General features: G+C 33.9%; 1 protein-coding gene across 1 annotated transcript in view; it reads left to right on the forward strand.

Annotated features, from left to right (window-relative positions):
• Nucleotides 1-4,901: 4,901 nt before the first annotated feature.
• LOC133876079 (uncharacterized) overlaps nucleotides 4,902-15,977 on the forward strand; it is a 28,274-nt gene continuing 17,198 nt past the window's right edge. The window contains exon 1 of the mRNA XM_062314371.1: nucleotides 4,902-4,976. Within this exon, the coding sequence (XP_062170355.1) occupies nucleotides 4,902-4,976 (75 nt within the window). The remainder of the gene's footprint in view (nucleotides 4,977-15,977) is intronic.

Below are 15,977 nucleotides of genomic sequence, written 5' to 3' on the forward strand. Positions count from 1 at the left end.
CAATGTGAGTATTCAACTCATTGAGAAAATATTCCACTTTCAATGGTTTTGGGATGTCTTAAATGTTAGATTTGTGATAAACCGAGCCAATGATATTTTGGGATAATACATGAATGTGGATGCTTTCAATACTTTAATTTATGTTGAAGAATGTTTTGATGAAGGTTTATGAGCTATAAGTTATGTTTGTAGAAATGTGGAATGAGTTATGTTTCTATGATATTTCAAATGAGTTAAGATTACATGTTACATTAAGAAAAATATGAAAAGTATAAAGTATATAGAATTGCACAAGAGTGTGAAAGTATGAATACAAATAATGTAAGTCACGAAAGCACAAGCATGTATATGGAACAAAATGATGAATTAAAGAACCTTGGGTTGCGTACCCTAGGCACCATGCAACAAGACCATTAGGTTGTGTACCCCTTGGCACTATGAAACGAAAGACCCTTGGGTTGCGTACCCCTTGATATAGAATGAGACGAAAACAAATGATAAACATGCATAAAACGATGATGATGTGTGACATGTTTTATGATTTTCATGACTAGATGTATCAGTATGCCTATGAATTTAAATGGAATAGAACATATGTATACAGTTACAGTTAAATTGCATAGAATGATTTATATGGAATTTCATGCTAGAAGTATCAATATGCCTATGAATTTTAATGGAACAGAACATATGTATATAGTTACGGCTAGAGTGCATATGATGTTTTATAAGACACTGTGCTTACTTGTGCTTAGATACTTGTATGTCCCAAAGGTTTGGAAATGCTTGTATCTGAGTATACTTGGGTTGTGATATGATTAAATGTGCTTAGATACTAGTGTTTCTCGAAGGTTTGGAAATGCTCGTATTTTTGTAAGCTGGGATATGCTGTCACTTGTTTTCTTCTTAGACATACCCGTATGCTTGTATTTCCTAAAGGTTTAGAAAGTTTGTATACGAGTAGGGCTTCATCACTTGATATATGTATAATGTGTGTACAAAGTAGTAAGGTTTCTCTTGTTATAAAGTGCTTATTGTTACAAAGTGCTTATGTTTACCATATCAGCTACGAAATATTTAAAAGAAAGATTCACACTAATAGTAGCTGTTATAGTAAACATAAGGTAGGAAATAAAAGACTTGGCTCATTGTGAAGGCTTAGTGAGTTTTATACTACTGAGTTTGTGGAATCATATTTCTACCTATGCGGACATGGCTACTACCATGACCGTATAGATGTTGATGCTTTGGCTGCAAGTACCGCTGACGTCGATGAGGACCCTATGGCGCTATATTTAAGATATTACGATTGAATCTCTTTGCTATAGTTGTATTTGTTGGAGTTGTGGATAATCCATCTTTCATATAGACTTTATATATAGCTTGTGTCGCATGTGACACTCTTTTTGTATACCCATTCTTTTGTTATGTAATTAATAAATTGATAAGCCTTAAACAGATAGAGAGTTAAATAGCTATGATGTTGTAATACTCTTTTTAGTTAATAAATTAAGTTCCGTTGCTACAAGTTTATCTCTGATATATTATGCATATGTTATGAGATGTATTAGGTTGATGTTAGCTTATGACTGATCGTCATACCACTGTGATGATTCCGTTTTGTATATATATATATATATAAAAAAAAAAAGGGTTGTCACAAAAGGTTACAGGCGTGGCCTCCTCGAAGGAATTGTTTTTGGTAGTGGTTTTGAAGTGAACGATGGAATCGGGGTTGGAGGAGCCTGGGTTTGGCCAGAGAGGTCAGTGGCGGATGCAATGGCTTTCTTGATTAGGTTTTGGAGATCTCCATTCTTGGCGCCTTCCAGAGCTTGGGATTGTTTCACCAACTCCTCCTTGTCGATTAACGATAGCCCATTCATGAGCCTATCCACCTCCTAGCTTCAACGAACCCATACAATTCACTATTTCACCAATTTCTTTTAGAGGATTCTTTTCTGCATTGTCCTTTGGCTTTGCCTTCTGCAACCCAATTCTCTTTTCAAACTAAACAGCTACGAAAACTTGTTCAACAGTAAAAAGCCCCGAGGTTTTTTTTTTTTTTTTTTTTTTTTTTTTTTTTTTTTTCAATTAATAGAGTTATTTTTGTCTTATTACAAAAATTTTAGGGTCATTTTTGTCTTTCTAATTTGTTAGCTTTGGGAAGACATTGACAATTTTTAATAGTTTTGGGTGGGGGGGACATTGTCGTAATCTAAAGTTTGGAGAGACATTGTCAATTGAATGGTAGTTTGAAAGGGATATGTGAAAAAAAAAAAAAAAAACACTCAAATCTTCAATTGTGAGTGTAGAATTGTAGTAGTAGCACTACATGAAATTGCGATAATTCCACTTTACGAATTATATAAAAGTCGGGGCATTACAAGGTGTGATAAGTATGAACTCAGTGTTTTCATTTTTACTGTAGAGAAAACAGAGAAAAAAGTAGTTTCATCAAGTTTTATATTTGTCACAAAACACGGACTTGATGAGTGTTGGGTCGAAACCCGTTCTAGTTTAATGAATGATGTCTATACCCTTCAATTGTACATATGTCAAAGAATACATGATAAATCACTACTTATTTTAAAAATTAAAGTTGATTGAAAAGACTCTTTCACGTGTGGGACCAAACAACACGTAGACTATTTTAAGTGTAATAGAGGATAAATGACGGTGTCAAGGTATGGACCGAGGAGCTTTGCTATAATTTCATATTAAATATTCATCACTTATCCAAAAAATTTAAACGAATTGGAAAACAATACATTTAATCATTTAATTAATATTTTAACAATATATATTACTAATGTATCACATTCAAGCTTTTCTTACTTGAGACCCATAGGAAAACAAAGAGTTGTGAGGAAAACTTTATTCATCGATGAACTCTAGTTCAAGTGATTCTTTCTCTCCTAGCCAAAACAAGGTCAAGTTTGAGGTTGTAAATTCAAAACTCACCTAATGTATATATGTACACACTACAAGTAGAAGTATAGAACTAACAAAGAATAAGAACAAGATAGGTAAAAGATTATCAAAATCTGATGTTTAAACAAAAGAACAAAAACAAGTGGAAAATCTATCATAGTCCACGAGATACTATGATTCATGTTTGCTTCTCAGTACTTAACGCATGTCAATATGCTATTAATTTAGGCAATATAATATGATTCCAATTTATCAAACATGAAGGAATGGAGAGAATAATATGAAAAAAGTTTTCAAACATCACCTCAAGAACTGATTATTATGTAGCTGTGCTGCAACAAGGCGAAACTCTGGAAATTAACTAGAAGAAAGAGAAGAGGTGTAAGAAGAAAGAAAAGGAAACAGTACGTAAGAGAAGTATATATACGGGACGAGAGAGTAAATAGAGAACTAAATGCAGCTAAGGTTTTCTGGCCTACACTTTACAAGCCAGTTAGGACAGAACATGTGACCTCAAAAGCCATTGCAGCCGTTGGTTTTGCCACATTACATGTTTGTTTGTTATAAAAGGCATCACAGTCCTTCAAGACAACCGTGGAAATGCCTTTGCTTGTTGAGATACTGAAAAAGCTTGTCACTTTTAGGGGAGGAACAACTAATTCCCCGATATGGGTGGCTTGCCCTCAGGGAGGACCTATCAGTTTTTGACAACTTTAATTTTTTAATTTTTTAATTTTAAAAAAAAAAAATTATGTTATGGCTCCGTCTAGGTTATACATGCGGATGCGATTATTTGTAATATCAGCAAACACATCTATAAAATGCAGATATCACTTTTAGATAACTGCATTCGCACGGTTATTATCTGATATCTGCTATCCGCATATTTGGGTCTCTATTACGGCATATTTTAAACGATTTTAAAAATAATCTAGGCCAATTTCTAGTGTTTTGGCTTGTTTTAATTTTTTTAAGCCTTAATCTTTTGAAAATATATTGATTTCACATTACTTTTGACTTTTTACCCAATTCTCACATGAGAAAGCAACACAACCAACCAAACCAATGTAAACATAACATATTCCTAGTCCAAAACAACGTCGTTTTGGTGAATTTATTAAATAATATATATAAAGGGTTTGTGGATGCGGTTATTAACCGTATCCGCATACTCTATAACCAATGTCTGCCTCCGCATATGCGGATAATATTTTTGTTAACCACACTTGCATGTGCGGATACCAGATAGTGGATAGGTAATAGTTACAGATAGCAGATGCGTGTGGTTAATATCCGTTCGCATGTACACCCTTAGCTTTGTCAATAATGACTTTTTTGTCCTTAGATGGTTAGATGATTTAGCTTTTTACTCTACTAATATGTCAATTTATTTTTATTTTTTAATGAGGAATATGAGTTTGCAACATATATATATATCATTTGGTAGTTTATATTGAAAAAAGAATTTCTTAAAATTTCACTATAGAGACAATAATGAATGAATTTTATTCTATAAAAGATGTGAGCATGATTGGAAGAAAATGTCAATTTTTAAATATTTTTTTTTTTTTAAACTTATAACTTAATATTACATTAAGTTTAAGACTTGTATACTTTTAGTTTACATAAACATATCACGTACACAAACATACAAAATAGAGAAATGTTAGAACATCTCCCAGTGTTCTCCTGGTGTTCTCCTGGAATGGCATAGATGTAATTAAAAAATTACATCTATGTCCTTTTGGATGGCACAAATGCAATTTTTTAATCAAAAAAATTACATCTATGCCATTCTAGGAGAACACCATGAGAACACAAAGAGATACTCTAGTATTCCTCTATAAAATAATATATGTATCTATATAGTTATTTATTTATGTATATTAGGATCAACCAAAAAATCTTTCATTCAACCCCTTTTGCTTGAGGTGAGTTGACCCTAGTATGGTCGGCGAGTCCACATCACCATGCAAGGCCTCCGTGTCGATCGCATCGAACCTGGCCATCTCACTTGCTCCTTTAAAGTCCCTACTCGTTTATTGGTTGCAGGGGGACCTATGTTTAGAACAAGGGGGGCCTTTTAAGTTTTCTTTTAATTTTTTTCTTATTAAGATAAAATATATATGTATTTAGGCTTAACCTATACTAAAAATAAATTTGACCCCTCAATCATACTTTGGCTCCTCCAATTATCGTGGCTGGTTGGTTGCTTCTTCTTCTTAGTACTCGATCTTCCTCTTTTTCAAAACCATTTGTCTATCTCTCCCTATATATGTCTCTCTCTTTATATCGCGCACACATGGAGTCATTGGTTTGTTTGACATAGATTAATTTCGTTTTATGAGAAAACAACCATAGTGTTAAGCAACAGGAAATGGAATTTATAGACTCTGATTTCTGGGTCTCTCTCAGAATTTAGGAATTTTTTGCTAACCCAATTCTCCTCAAAATTTGAGCTTTGGTTGCTGAAAATTGAGGGTCTAGTTCTGGGTTTCTTTCTGAATCCGAAAATTAACTCTGTGTCTCTAACCCACTCGTTGTATTTACTGGATGATAAAGAGTTGGCTTCATAAAATTTTGAGGCCTAAGGCAACAAGTTTAAGTGAGGTCATTTTTTTTTATACTTAAATATTGATTAAATTAAATTAATTTTAATATTTATATTATATTTTTTTTATTTAATGTGTCAATTAGAACACTTTTTTCTATTTGTAAAATGCATTTTAAAACTTATTAGATATAGAATGACTTACCACTTGATTCGAAGACATGAAATAATAAGATTTAAAGAAAAATAAAGAGAAAAATGGAAATAAGTAATATAATTAGAGATTGATTTATAATAGAACATAATGGAGAAAAAATTGTTGGACATTGGAGACTCACTGAGGATGTAATTCTATCTATTATGCACAATGCAAATAATGAGAATTGATGCACTTTGAAGACTTTTCATATTTTTCTAAACATTCAATTCAATTGAACGTTGGAGAAAAAGTTATGCGAATGTGAATACTGAAAATTTCAATTTATAATTACTTTTATTACCATGATTGAGGACCTTAATTAGAAACCATTTATTAAATTTTTACCATATTAGAAACTTAAAATTTGTTTTGGAAATAACCTGTATTGTACAATTATTAAGTAAGGGCTTTAATTAAAGAGTATTTTATTAACTTTTTACCATATTAGGGCTTTAAAATATTTTTTTTTTTAAAAAAATATTTATTGTATAATTATTAGTTGCGGGCCTTAAGTAACCGCCTAAGTCGCCTAAGGATCTAGCCACCCATATGGATGAATGACAGTAAAAAGATCACAACCCTCCGTTTAGTTGAAGATGAGAAAACTAGGGAAAAGAAAAGAGAAAGTAGACATTTGTGGTCTATGAGGAACTTGCAAGTGCTTTTCTTGCTCACCACAAGCAATATCTCCTCTTGAAAGCAGGAAAACTACTTCCAATGTCTTCTCTCTCTCTCTCTCTCTCTGTGAAAATCATATTTCATTTTAACAAGAGCACCAGTAATTTCTTTCATGGTGGAGTAATAGCAACGCTATTGGACTCGGTGGGTTAGCTGTGATTAAGAGTGACAATTGGTGTTCGTACGTCGGATTCGAGTTGTGTCAAGGTATGAGTACAAGACTATATAGGTTAGCCCTAACTCGACTCACTAAATTAAATGGTAAACTCTTTAACCCTAACTATTAGAGCATTCTCAATAGCCTTACCAGATTTTACTAGCCAAAATAGCTAAAAATCACATTTCTTTATTTTAGCTATCCATATTTTTAAAGCATCCTAGTAGCCTCGCCATTTTAGCTATCCACTTTCATTATTCTATTTAAATATTCTTTTTTAGAGATTTCTTTATTATTTCTCTAACATTTATATTTTTAATGTTTGTATATTCTTAATAGTCATATTTCTGAATATATATCTTATTCCAACAGTCATTTTTTAAAAAAAAAAAAAAAAAAAATCTCTTTTCCTAACAGTCATATTTTTAAATATTTGTCTTATCCTAACAGTAATATATTTTTGGGTTAAATATATAAAAGCCCCCCAAACTACCACCCTTTCTCCAGATGGCCCCCCAAACTACCAACACTGACACTCCGACCCCCCAAACTACCAAACTCTCGTTTTTTGGCCCCCTCCGTTAGTTTAAGTCGTCAAATTGGATGGAAAATGCCCACCTGCCGTGCACGTGAGTTTTTAAGCCCCAAAAGCCCGAAATTGCCCCTCTGTACAAGTATGATGGTTCTAATGGTTCTTCTAATGACTCGATCATGTCTTTAGGTGGAACCAGCCCCCGAAGCCCCCGAAAGTCGCCTCTCCACAAGCCGACGACGCTTTCCAAAGCAGCAGCTCGGAGGAGGACACTGGTCGACGCATTCCGGCAGCCCCCGAAGGTCGCCTCTCCACATGCCGGCGACACATTCCAAAGCAGCAGCTAAGAGGAGGACACCGGTCGACGCATTCTGGCAGCCCCCGAATGTCGACGCATTCCGGCATCCCCAAAAGGTCGCCGCCGTTTTCGTCTCTGTTGACAGAGGCCGACGAGCTTGCCACCCTTGACATCCCGAAACAAGGTCGGTTTTAGGTTTTATTTTGTTTCAATTTTAGGTTTTTATTTGATTAATTTGGAACAATCCTTAGGGTGTTCTATTTGAGTTTGAGTTTGATTTTGTGGACAAATGGGTGTTTGATGGGGTTTGTCTTTGTTGAGATTTTTGTGATGCACAGTGAGTGTTTGATGAAATGCCTAAATGGGTGGGTGTTTGATGGGGTTTGTCTTTGTTGAGATTTTTGTGATAGACATCTCATTTAACTAATTTACAATAATTAATGAAGATGTACATTTGGATAACGGACCACTAGCTTTGATCACATGCAGTTATTGGAACTTTTTAATTTGGCAAACTAATCTCATCAAGATCATCCAATGATAAGAAAACTTCGTCCAAGCATGATAGCTCTGTTCCGTCGTCGTCTTCGGCACGCTCATACACTTGGCATATCACCCAGTTACTGTAATCCTGGAAAATTCACAATCAAGATTCAGTACCCTATATAAAAAAACCCAAAACAAGAATCACAATAAAAGCTACACTGTATATATTACCTCTGGGTGTCCGAAAAACCCAACTCCAAAATGCAGGGAAACACGCAGATCAGCACAACTCTGGCAAAGCAACGCACCTCCGGCAACCAACGTTTGGCGACGCACCTCCAGAACCCCACGTCCGGCGACCCAGTGCCAAGGTCCGAGCAACGCAACTCCCGTGAACCCCGGACGCCCGCGAGCTTTAGATCCAAGCCTTTGATTTTGGCCCTACCCCAAAACCGAAGCCCGACTGATCGATCGACTGCTTCTTCCTCCAAGCCTTCGATTGCAAACCTGTAGAAACCGGACCAACTTCGACTAACCCTAAAATAAGACAACTTTGTTTTTTTTTTTTTTCCCATTAAGATAAGTCTGTTCATTCAATATGGTGAAAGGTGGCAAAATTGTAATATTTTGCCACTTTTCACCTCATATGGGCACTAAAGGCAAGCAGGGCATTTTCGTAAATCTGGACTTGTACAGAGGGGCAATTTCGGGCTTTTGGGGCTTAAAAACTCACGTGCATGGCAGGTGGACATTTTCCATCCAATTTGACGACTTAAACTGACGGAGGGGGCCAAAAAACGAGAGTTTGGTAGTTTGGGGGGTCGAAGTGTCAGTGTTGGTAGTTTGGGGGGCTTTTATATATTTAACCCTATATTTTTAATATTTGTCTTATCCTAATGATCCTTTTTTTAAAAAAAATTTGTAATTTTCTAATGGTCATATTTTTAGTCAAATAAATGTGTGCTTTGAGTGTGAAAAAAAAAAAAAAAAAAAAGAGCAAGAGAGAAATTCTATTATTTTTTATTATTTTGATGAGTGAATAGACTTACCAAAAAAAAAAATCATCATTTTGCTAAGGATGTTGAGGAGATTTTTTATTTTTTATTTTTTGGGTGTGGTTTTTTGTGATTTGGCTTACTAAAATAGCTAAAAAATTATTTTGGTGAATCTACTTGAAATGATCTAATTTTGTATCGAGTTTGTTGGTCATGTAAAAAATTACTTGTCATTATGTCTCTTGTTAGGTTCGAGTTGTGTTGAAGCATGGGTATAAAACTATATAAGTCAATCATAATCTAACCAATTTAATTAAACGAGTCTAACATTTCAATCTTAACTCTTTAATTTCGTATTGTGCTCATATCAGATTTGCAGGTGGTGTTAAAAATTGACAATCGTAGCTTTGATATACACTGTTGGAGCTACAGTAACCAGAGTTTAGGTGGGGTCATCCATAAATGCTCAATTTCTAAAGCAACTTATTTGGGATGAAAACCCTAAAACCCTAAAAACAAGTGTTTGAAAACATTAACTTACCTTTTTATCAAATAGGGATTATTTCAACATCTGAAAAGCTTGTTTTGGACGTTTTACAATACAGGATATATAGATACCATAAAAGACCCAGGGATACCAGAATGAACAAATTATTATAATGGAAAGTGTAGAAACTATTGTTGATGAACAGAATAATAATGCAATAAACAATTTTGAAAGTAAATAAAAAATTTAATTGTACAAATCTTTGAACTTCAAATTCAACAATAGATTAATTCAATCTGAGAAAGTTACAATGATAAATAACAAGGATACAAAGGAGGCAAGAGTAGTGGATACAAGCAAGGCTAGAAGGCTTTCTGAAGGAGAGTAGGTTGTAACATCCGGTCTGGCTCATACAAATGAAAAGAGTCCTTAAATAGACTCCACAAGAGAATAGAGAATATTAAATTATACAATGAAGAGTGTCAAATAGTGCTACAAATCCGGATTCTTTGTTTGATATTTTTGTTTTTTTGAACAGTAATTCCATGACTTTTTTTGTGAAATAAGGATAGTAGGATAAATGGTCTGATGGTATGAAAGTTGCTCTGTCTGATAGCCTGATACCTTTTGCTTTGTCAAATAGTAATTTGTGACTTCTTTTTTGTCCAACCGTAGGATTCTTCTGATAATGGTCTTGTCTGATAAGTAGAGTCTATTGTTTTTTAGCTGTGAGCATATCCTTGAAAAGTATCTTGTGAATTATGGAAATATTCTGGCAAGGTTGAATTTTTTTCACCTTAATTATAGCATTCATCTTCATCATCGTCTCATAGCTGGGAGATGGCTTCTAGCTACTTTTTCTTATTTTCCTTTTTAGAATTGAAGGATGCGATATTAGCTTGATTAATAATTTTTTGAAGTAGGAATTGGTTCTTGTCACCAAGTTCAAATTCTTGTTGGATTTTTTGTAGGATAGGTTCATAAGTGTACTTTTCCCACCGTCTAATTGAAATTTTCCTGGTAATGTATTTGATGGAGGTACCAACTGAGATCTCACAATTCGAACCCATAATCCATGGGATATTATAATGAACAATATAATATAATAACCTGGGAAATTTTGCAAAAATAGGAGAAGGAATATTATTTGCATATGATTGAAATTTGTCAGATAAGAGAGAAGGCATAATATTTGTTTCTATTCCAAAAAGTACCCACTATTGAACAAACCAAGAAGGTATGTATTTTACTTCATCTTTTAATTTTTTAATTTTTATTTTTATCAAAAATAAGAAATCAAGAATGCTGAAAACAGTCATTCTGAAAAAAGAAAGTATTATTCCAGGCTTTTTGATAGTTAAAGTAATTGAAAGATGGAGGATTGAAAGGCACAAAGAATTTTTTCAATTTTCAGGGAGAATGTCACCAATGGGCTGGAGAAAGAACTTGTTTAATGGTACATTTTGAAAAAGTAATACGCTTGTTTGTATTATCAAATTTGCAAGGGGTAGGGATGTAAATAAATCAGTCTGTTCGACAATCTGCTCGATACCCGCTCGGTTTAGCCCGATCCGAGCTCAAGCTCGATACTGTAGAGACTCGCATGTTACTGTAGAAACCCACTCGATTAGTAAGTGATACATATCCGACTCGCTCGACAAAACTCGATAGGGGCTCGCGAGCTCAACTCATTTAAAATTCGACCAGATTGCGCGCCCGGCTCGTTAGTCCGACTCGTTAGCTCGTTCATATCTCTTATATATTACTAAAAATAAGTTATATAAATTTAAGCATGTATATCAGAATTAAGTAATATATGTTATATATGTTACTTAATATTTTTATGTGTGTATATTATTTAACATACTAACTAGTTAGTTCATAAACTACCATATTATCTAGTTAATTAATATATACTAAGTAAATGTAATTAACTATATGCTACTCGATATTTTTTTTTGTATATTATATATATACGCACACTAAATAAGCATATAGTATACTAGTTAAGTAAATATTGTATTACATATTAATTATAATACTCTGATAATAGTATTTAGTATGTTAAACTAACATATTAAGTTAATAATAGTTAGTATGGAAGTTGTTCACAAACTCATGTTTGAACTCCGCTTTGATCACACATTGAAAAATTTAATAGCCAACATCGAGCTCTAGTTGAGCCGAGCTTGTCGAGTAACCCGGCTCGGCTCAGCTCGAATGTCATTCTCAACGAGCTCGATCTTGAGCTCGAGCTCGCCCGAGTTTTAAACGAGCCGAGCTTGAACACACATTTTATAGCTCGGCTCGAATTCAAACTCAACTATTTAAGCTCGACTTATAAACGAGCCAGTCTTAAAATCTTCAAACTCGACTCTGCTCGGCTCGATTACATCCCTAGCAAGGGGTTTGAGAAAGGAGGAAAGAATCTATGTCAACTAGAATAAACTTATAAAATCGTTGATTCTTTTATGCATGAACACGAGTGAAATGCCAGTTTGGAGGGAACATTTTAGAGACAATGTCTATGGGATAATATGATCAAAATCAGCTTCCAAAGCGAAAAGCTTTGGTTGTTTGAGCTTATAGGTATGCAATACTTTTGAAGGTTATGTGATAAGAGAAGGAGAAAGAGTAGGAGGAGGAGAGCAACTCATTCTATCAGATTTGGAAGAAGAAGTTGATGTTTTAGAGGCTGAGGTTTTAGACGTTGCTGATACAGTTTGAGAAAAGGTTTCTAATTCGGAAGGAAGGGGAGAAAATGAGTCTAATACAGAGAACTAGTTTTGGGAATGTAATGATACTGGGGTTTGTGGTCTATAGGCCGGAGGCCTAGGGATTGATACCAAATTGGGAGATGGAGTATTTTGTATGGCATAATCTGCTCGGTTTTGGATTTTGGTGGGGTTGTCATTTTCCCTATAAAAATTCACGGGTTAAGAAATTAGGAATTCAATTTGCTTCACCTTTAATATACTCAATTTCAAAATCAAAAGAGCTTAGGATTGCTTGCCATCTAGCAAAAATTTATTTTGATGCAATATTTTTAACATCTTTAAATAATATATCTTTCGCAGTTTTACAGTTAACCTGAAATAAAAATTTTTGATTTAGAATATCATCTTGAAATTTTGAAATACATTAAACAATTGATGAATTTCTTTTTTTTATTATACTATAATTTGGTTGTGCAGCATTCCATACACCTAAGTAATACTAGACATTAATTTGCTCTTTAGATCCTGAGGTACGTTGTTTGAGAATACCTCCATAGCCAAGCTCAGAGGCATCTGCCTCAACAATTTTAAAAGAGGTAGGAGAAGGAAGTCCTAGACACGGAGAGTCTTGACATGCTTCTTAATTTTCTTTACATTTTCGGTATGATGTTTTGACCATGGAGGAGGATTTTTTTTTTTTTTTTTTTTTTTGTAATATCTGATATAAGGGTTTACATATTTTCCCTAAGTTTTCATAATACTCCGAAATATAATTCAAACTTCCTAAGAATCTTTGAAGTTGATTTTTATCCTTTATGTCATTTGGAAATTTTTCGGCAAACTAAATAGATCTATCTATAGATGTTATGGTACAATGATAAATATTAGAGTAATGTTTCTTGCACAACATTTGCATACACTTTGTACAACAATGCTGACATGGAAATGATTTTCAATTTTATTTTATTTTTTTAATTTAATTTTATTTTTTTTTTTTGTGTAGGAAACATTACTCTTTTTTATATTGTGAAAAACATGTCCACGTCAGCTTTGTTGTACAAGGTGTGCACAAATGTTGTGTAGGAAACATTACTCTAAATATTATGCCCTAAAAATCTGATTTTGTCTTGGAACAATTTTATTTTTTTTTGGTGATAATACTGATCCATTATGTTGTATAATTTATACGAATGTATTTAAATGTTTCCAATGTTGTTCTATAGATTTTGAAAAAATTAAAACATCATCCTATATATATATTATTAAAAAGTCATAAAAAGGTGTAAATATATCATTCATCAGATTTTGAAATTCACTGGGGGCATTTTTTAAAATCAAAAGGCATAACGTTCCATTCATAGTGTCCAAAAGGGACTGTAAATACAGTCTTATATTTATCTTCCTCAATAAACTCTCTTGGTCTCTCACCTTCAAAAGAGGTAACCTCCTTAACCTAACTCATTTCTTATGTTAATCAGCACTCATTACTTAGTTTCGTAGCGTAGTTTACTATTTTGGTATATCTCTAGCTAGTTTTACATCTTTGCTTAGTTGTTGGCATCAATGCTAGATTAGTGTTTGATTAGTAGGTTTAACATACTTAGTATTGCATGAAGTTGTTATTGAGGTTAAGACTTTGTTAGAGATCATGTTGAGACCCTACAACTTGCTTAGAACCAGTTTTATGGCATTTAGGTTTGAATTTGGATTCTATCCAAGTGACAAATGTTCGCCCTTCACTGGAAGAATGAACGGCGTCTGAGACGAACGTTTGCCATTTTTTGGTCGAACGATCGCCAGGCGGACATAAAGCCTAATTTGAGCTATTTAGGATTTAAGACCTGTTTTAGTTCGAGTCTAAGGCTGATATTAGGTTTTTTTTAAAATTTCGAGGTTGTGGAGCTTCAAAGAGATTTGTTGGAGGAATCGTGCAATACAAGTGAGTAAATCTCACATGGATTTTTGTTATGTTTATTTTTCCGCATAGCTCGAATATTTTGTGTATCAAAACATGGATGTTTACAATTCACATGAAATGTCATTTTATTACTGTAGACTCTATTTTGTGAAAATATGTGATTAATGGAATAAAATTATGAAATTATGAAAACATGCATGTAAAATATGGTGAAGACTAAATTGCATAGTATGACATGGTACACCGTCTCGTGCGAAAAACAACCATAAGCTTACTATTATACAGGTTGTTCTTTATGTTCAAAAGTTTATAATGTGTTATGATGGGCCTTGGATCCAATGGTTGTTTTATGACTAACGCACCATGCTTGAATAAGGGTTACGGTTACGGCTTTGCTTGTAGTGTGGGCCCCCTGAGGTCGGACTCGGTCGGACTGCTAGTAAATGACAGTATGTGTACATATCCGGGGCACTTGTGTTGTATTACAGTTCCTTCAAGACATGTCTAACCCTGCTAGGACGGGGTTAATATCATGAATAGACCATATGGAATTGAACTATGACATGACATTCTTGTTATAAGCATATATACATTATAAATATATTACATACATTATCATTTTGTACAATGAAAGAATATTCTCTTGCATGTGATTTCACCTTAAACTGAGTTCATCAAATGATAACATGTGTATCATGCGTATTATTATTCTCTAAGTCGTGGACTTACACTTGTATCTTTTCCACCTATGAAACATGTATTGTTTTTATAGATAGTTTTTGTGATAACGGGTTGAAGAAGCATTTGGTCCTGTTGGAGGGAGTGCTCAGGATAATCTTCAAGGAGTTAGATCCCATTTGGCTAGTGTGGATGTGACGTGCATCTAGTGAATCCTGCCATAATATGTTAGATATTATATTTTATGTTGTATCTTGTTAAGTGTAGGCAGGGGTGGAGCCAGCCTTCCAACTTTGGGGGGCAGGATTAAAAAAAAAAAAAAAAAATAGGAGGGCAAATCTGAAAAAATAAAAATTTTAGGGGTAAAATTTTAATTTTTTTCTTGAGAAAACCTTGGGCCTTGGGGGGAGGGGGGTGGCCCCCCCAAGGCTCTATGTGGCTCTGCCACTGAGTGTAGGCTTTGACCTTTGTAGGTGACTCTTAGACCTTTGGTTTTGGATCTGTATCATTTTGATGACTCGTCTTTTGACCGTACTTTGAAGTTTAAGCTATCTATGTTATGATGACATTTTAGTTTACTCTTTCTATTCTTGTGATTGTGGATTTTAGAATGCCATATATCGGAGATGATGAGATTCCTGCGGTCTTGTTTTTGTTAGAATAAGACTATGAGACTAACATCAAGTTAACTACCAGTTAGTTAATTTTACTGAGTGTTACAGTAAGGCATCTTAGGTGTTCCAAGCTATTGTAAATATTTTCTTTATATTCAACTGGGTCTCCTATAAAGTGTTTTGCAATAGCAAAAATTAATGTGTTAACAGAATCTTCTATGAGGTGTCCTACTTCATTTTTTATAAAATTTGAATCATTACCTTGCTTATGAGGTGCCTAGATCCAACCTTTGTCACTTTTGATTAGGGTATTATCCCACCAAACTTTTAACTGCATGGCCTGTAAATCATGTCACTAGATAATTAGCTACTTGTTGATCAATGCATGTAATCTTGAGTGCAACAAACACACCCTTCCACTTTCTTATTCAATGACGGCCTGCTATGGAAAAGATTACAAGCATTCCTCCTTGAAATATGTCTTATCTCTTCATAGATTTTAAATTTAAGGGTTAAATGTATTTTTGGTCCCTGAGTTTTAAAAACTTTATTTTTTAGTCCCTGAGTTTCAATTCGCATCACAGATGATACCACAGTTTTCAGAAAAGATCAAATTAATACCTCAGTCAAGTTTTCCGTCCAAAAACTAACAGTTCGCCACATGTTAACTCCTGAGGGTTGATACATGTCACAATATAAAAAATTACAAAAAAAAAAAAAAAAAAAAAAAAAAAAA

Source organism: Alnus glutinosa, chromosome 8 (genome assembly GCF_958979055.1).
Source record: "Alnus glutinosa chromosome 8, dhAlnGlut1.1, whole genome shotgun sequence".
Lineage (NCBI taxonomy): Eukaryota > Viridiplantae > Streptophyta > Magnoliopsida > Fagales > Betulaceae > Alnus > Alnus glutinosa.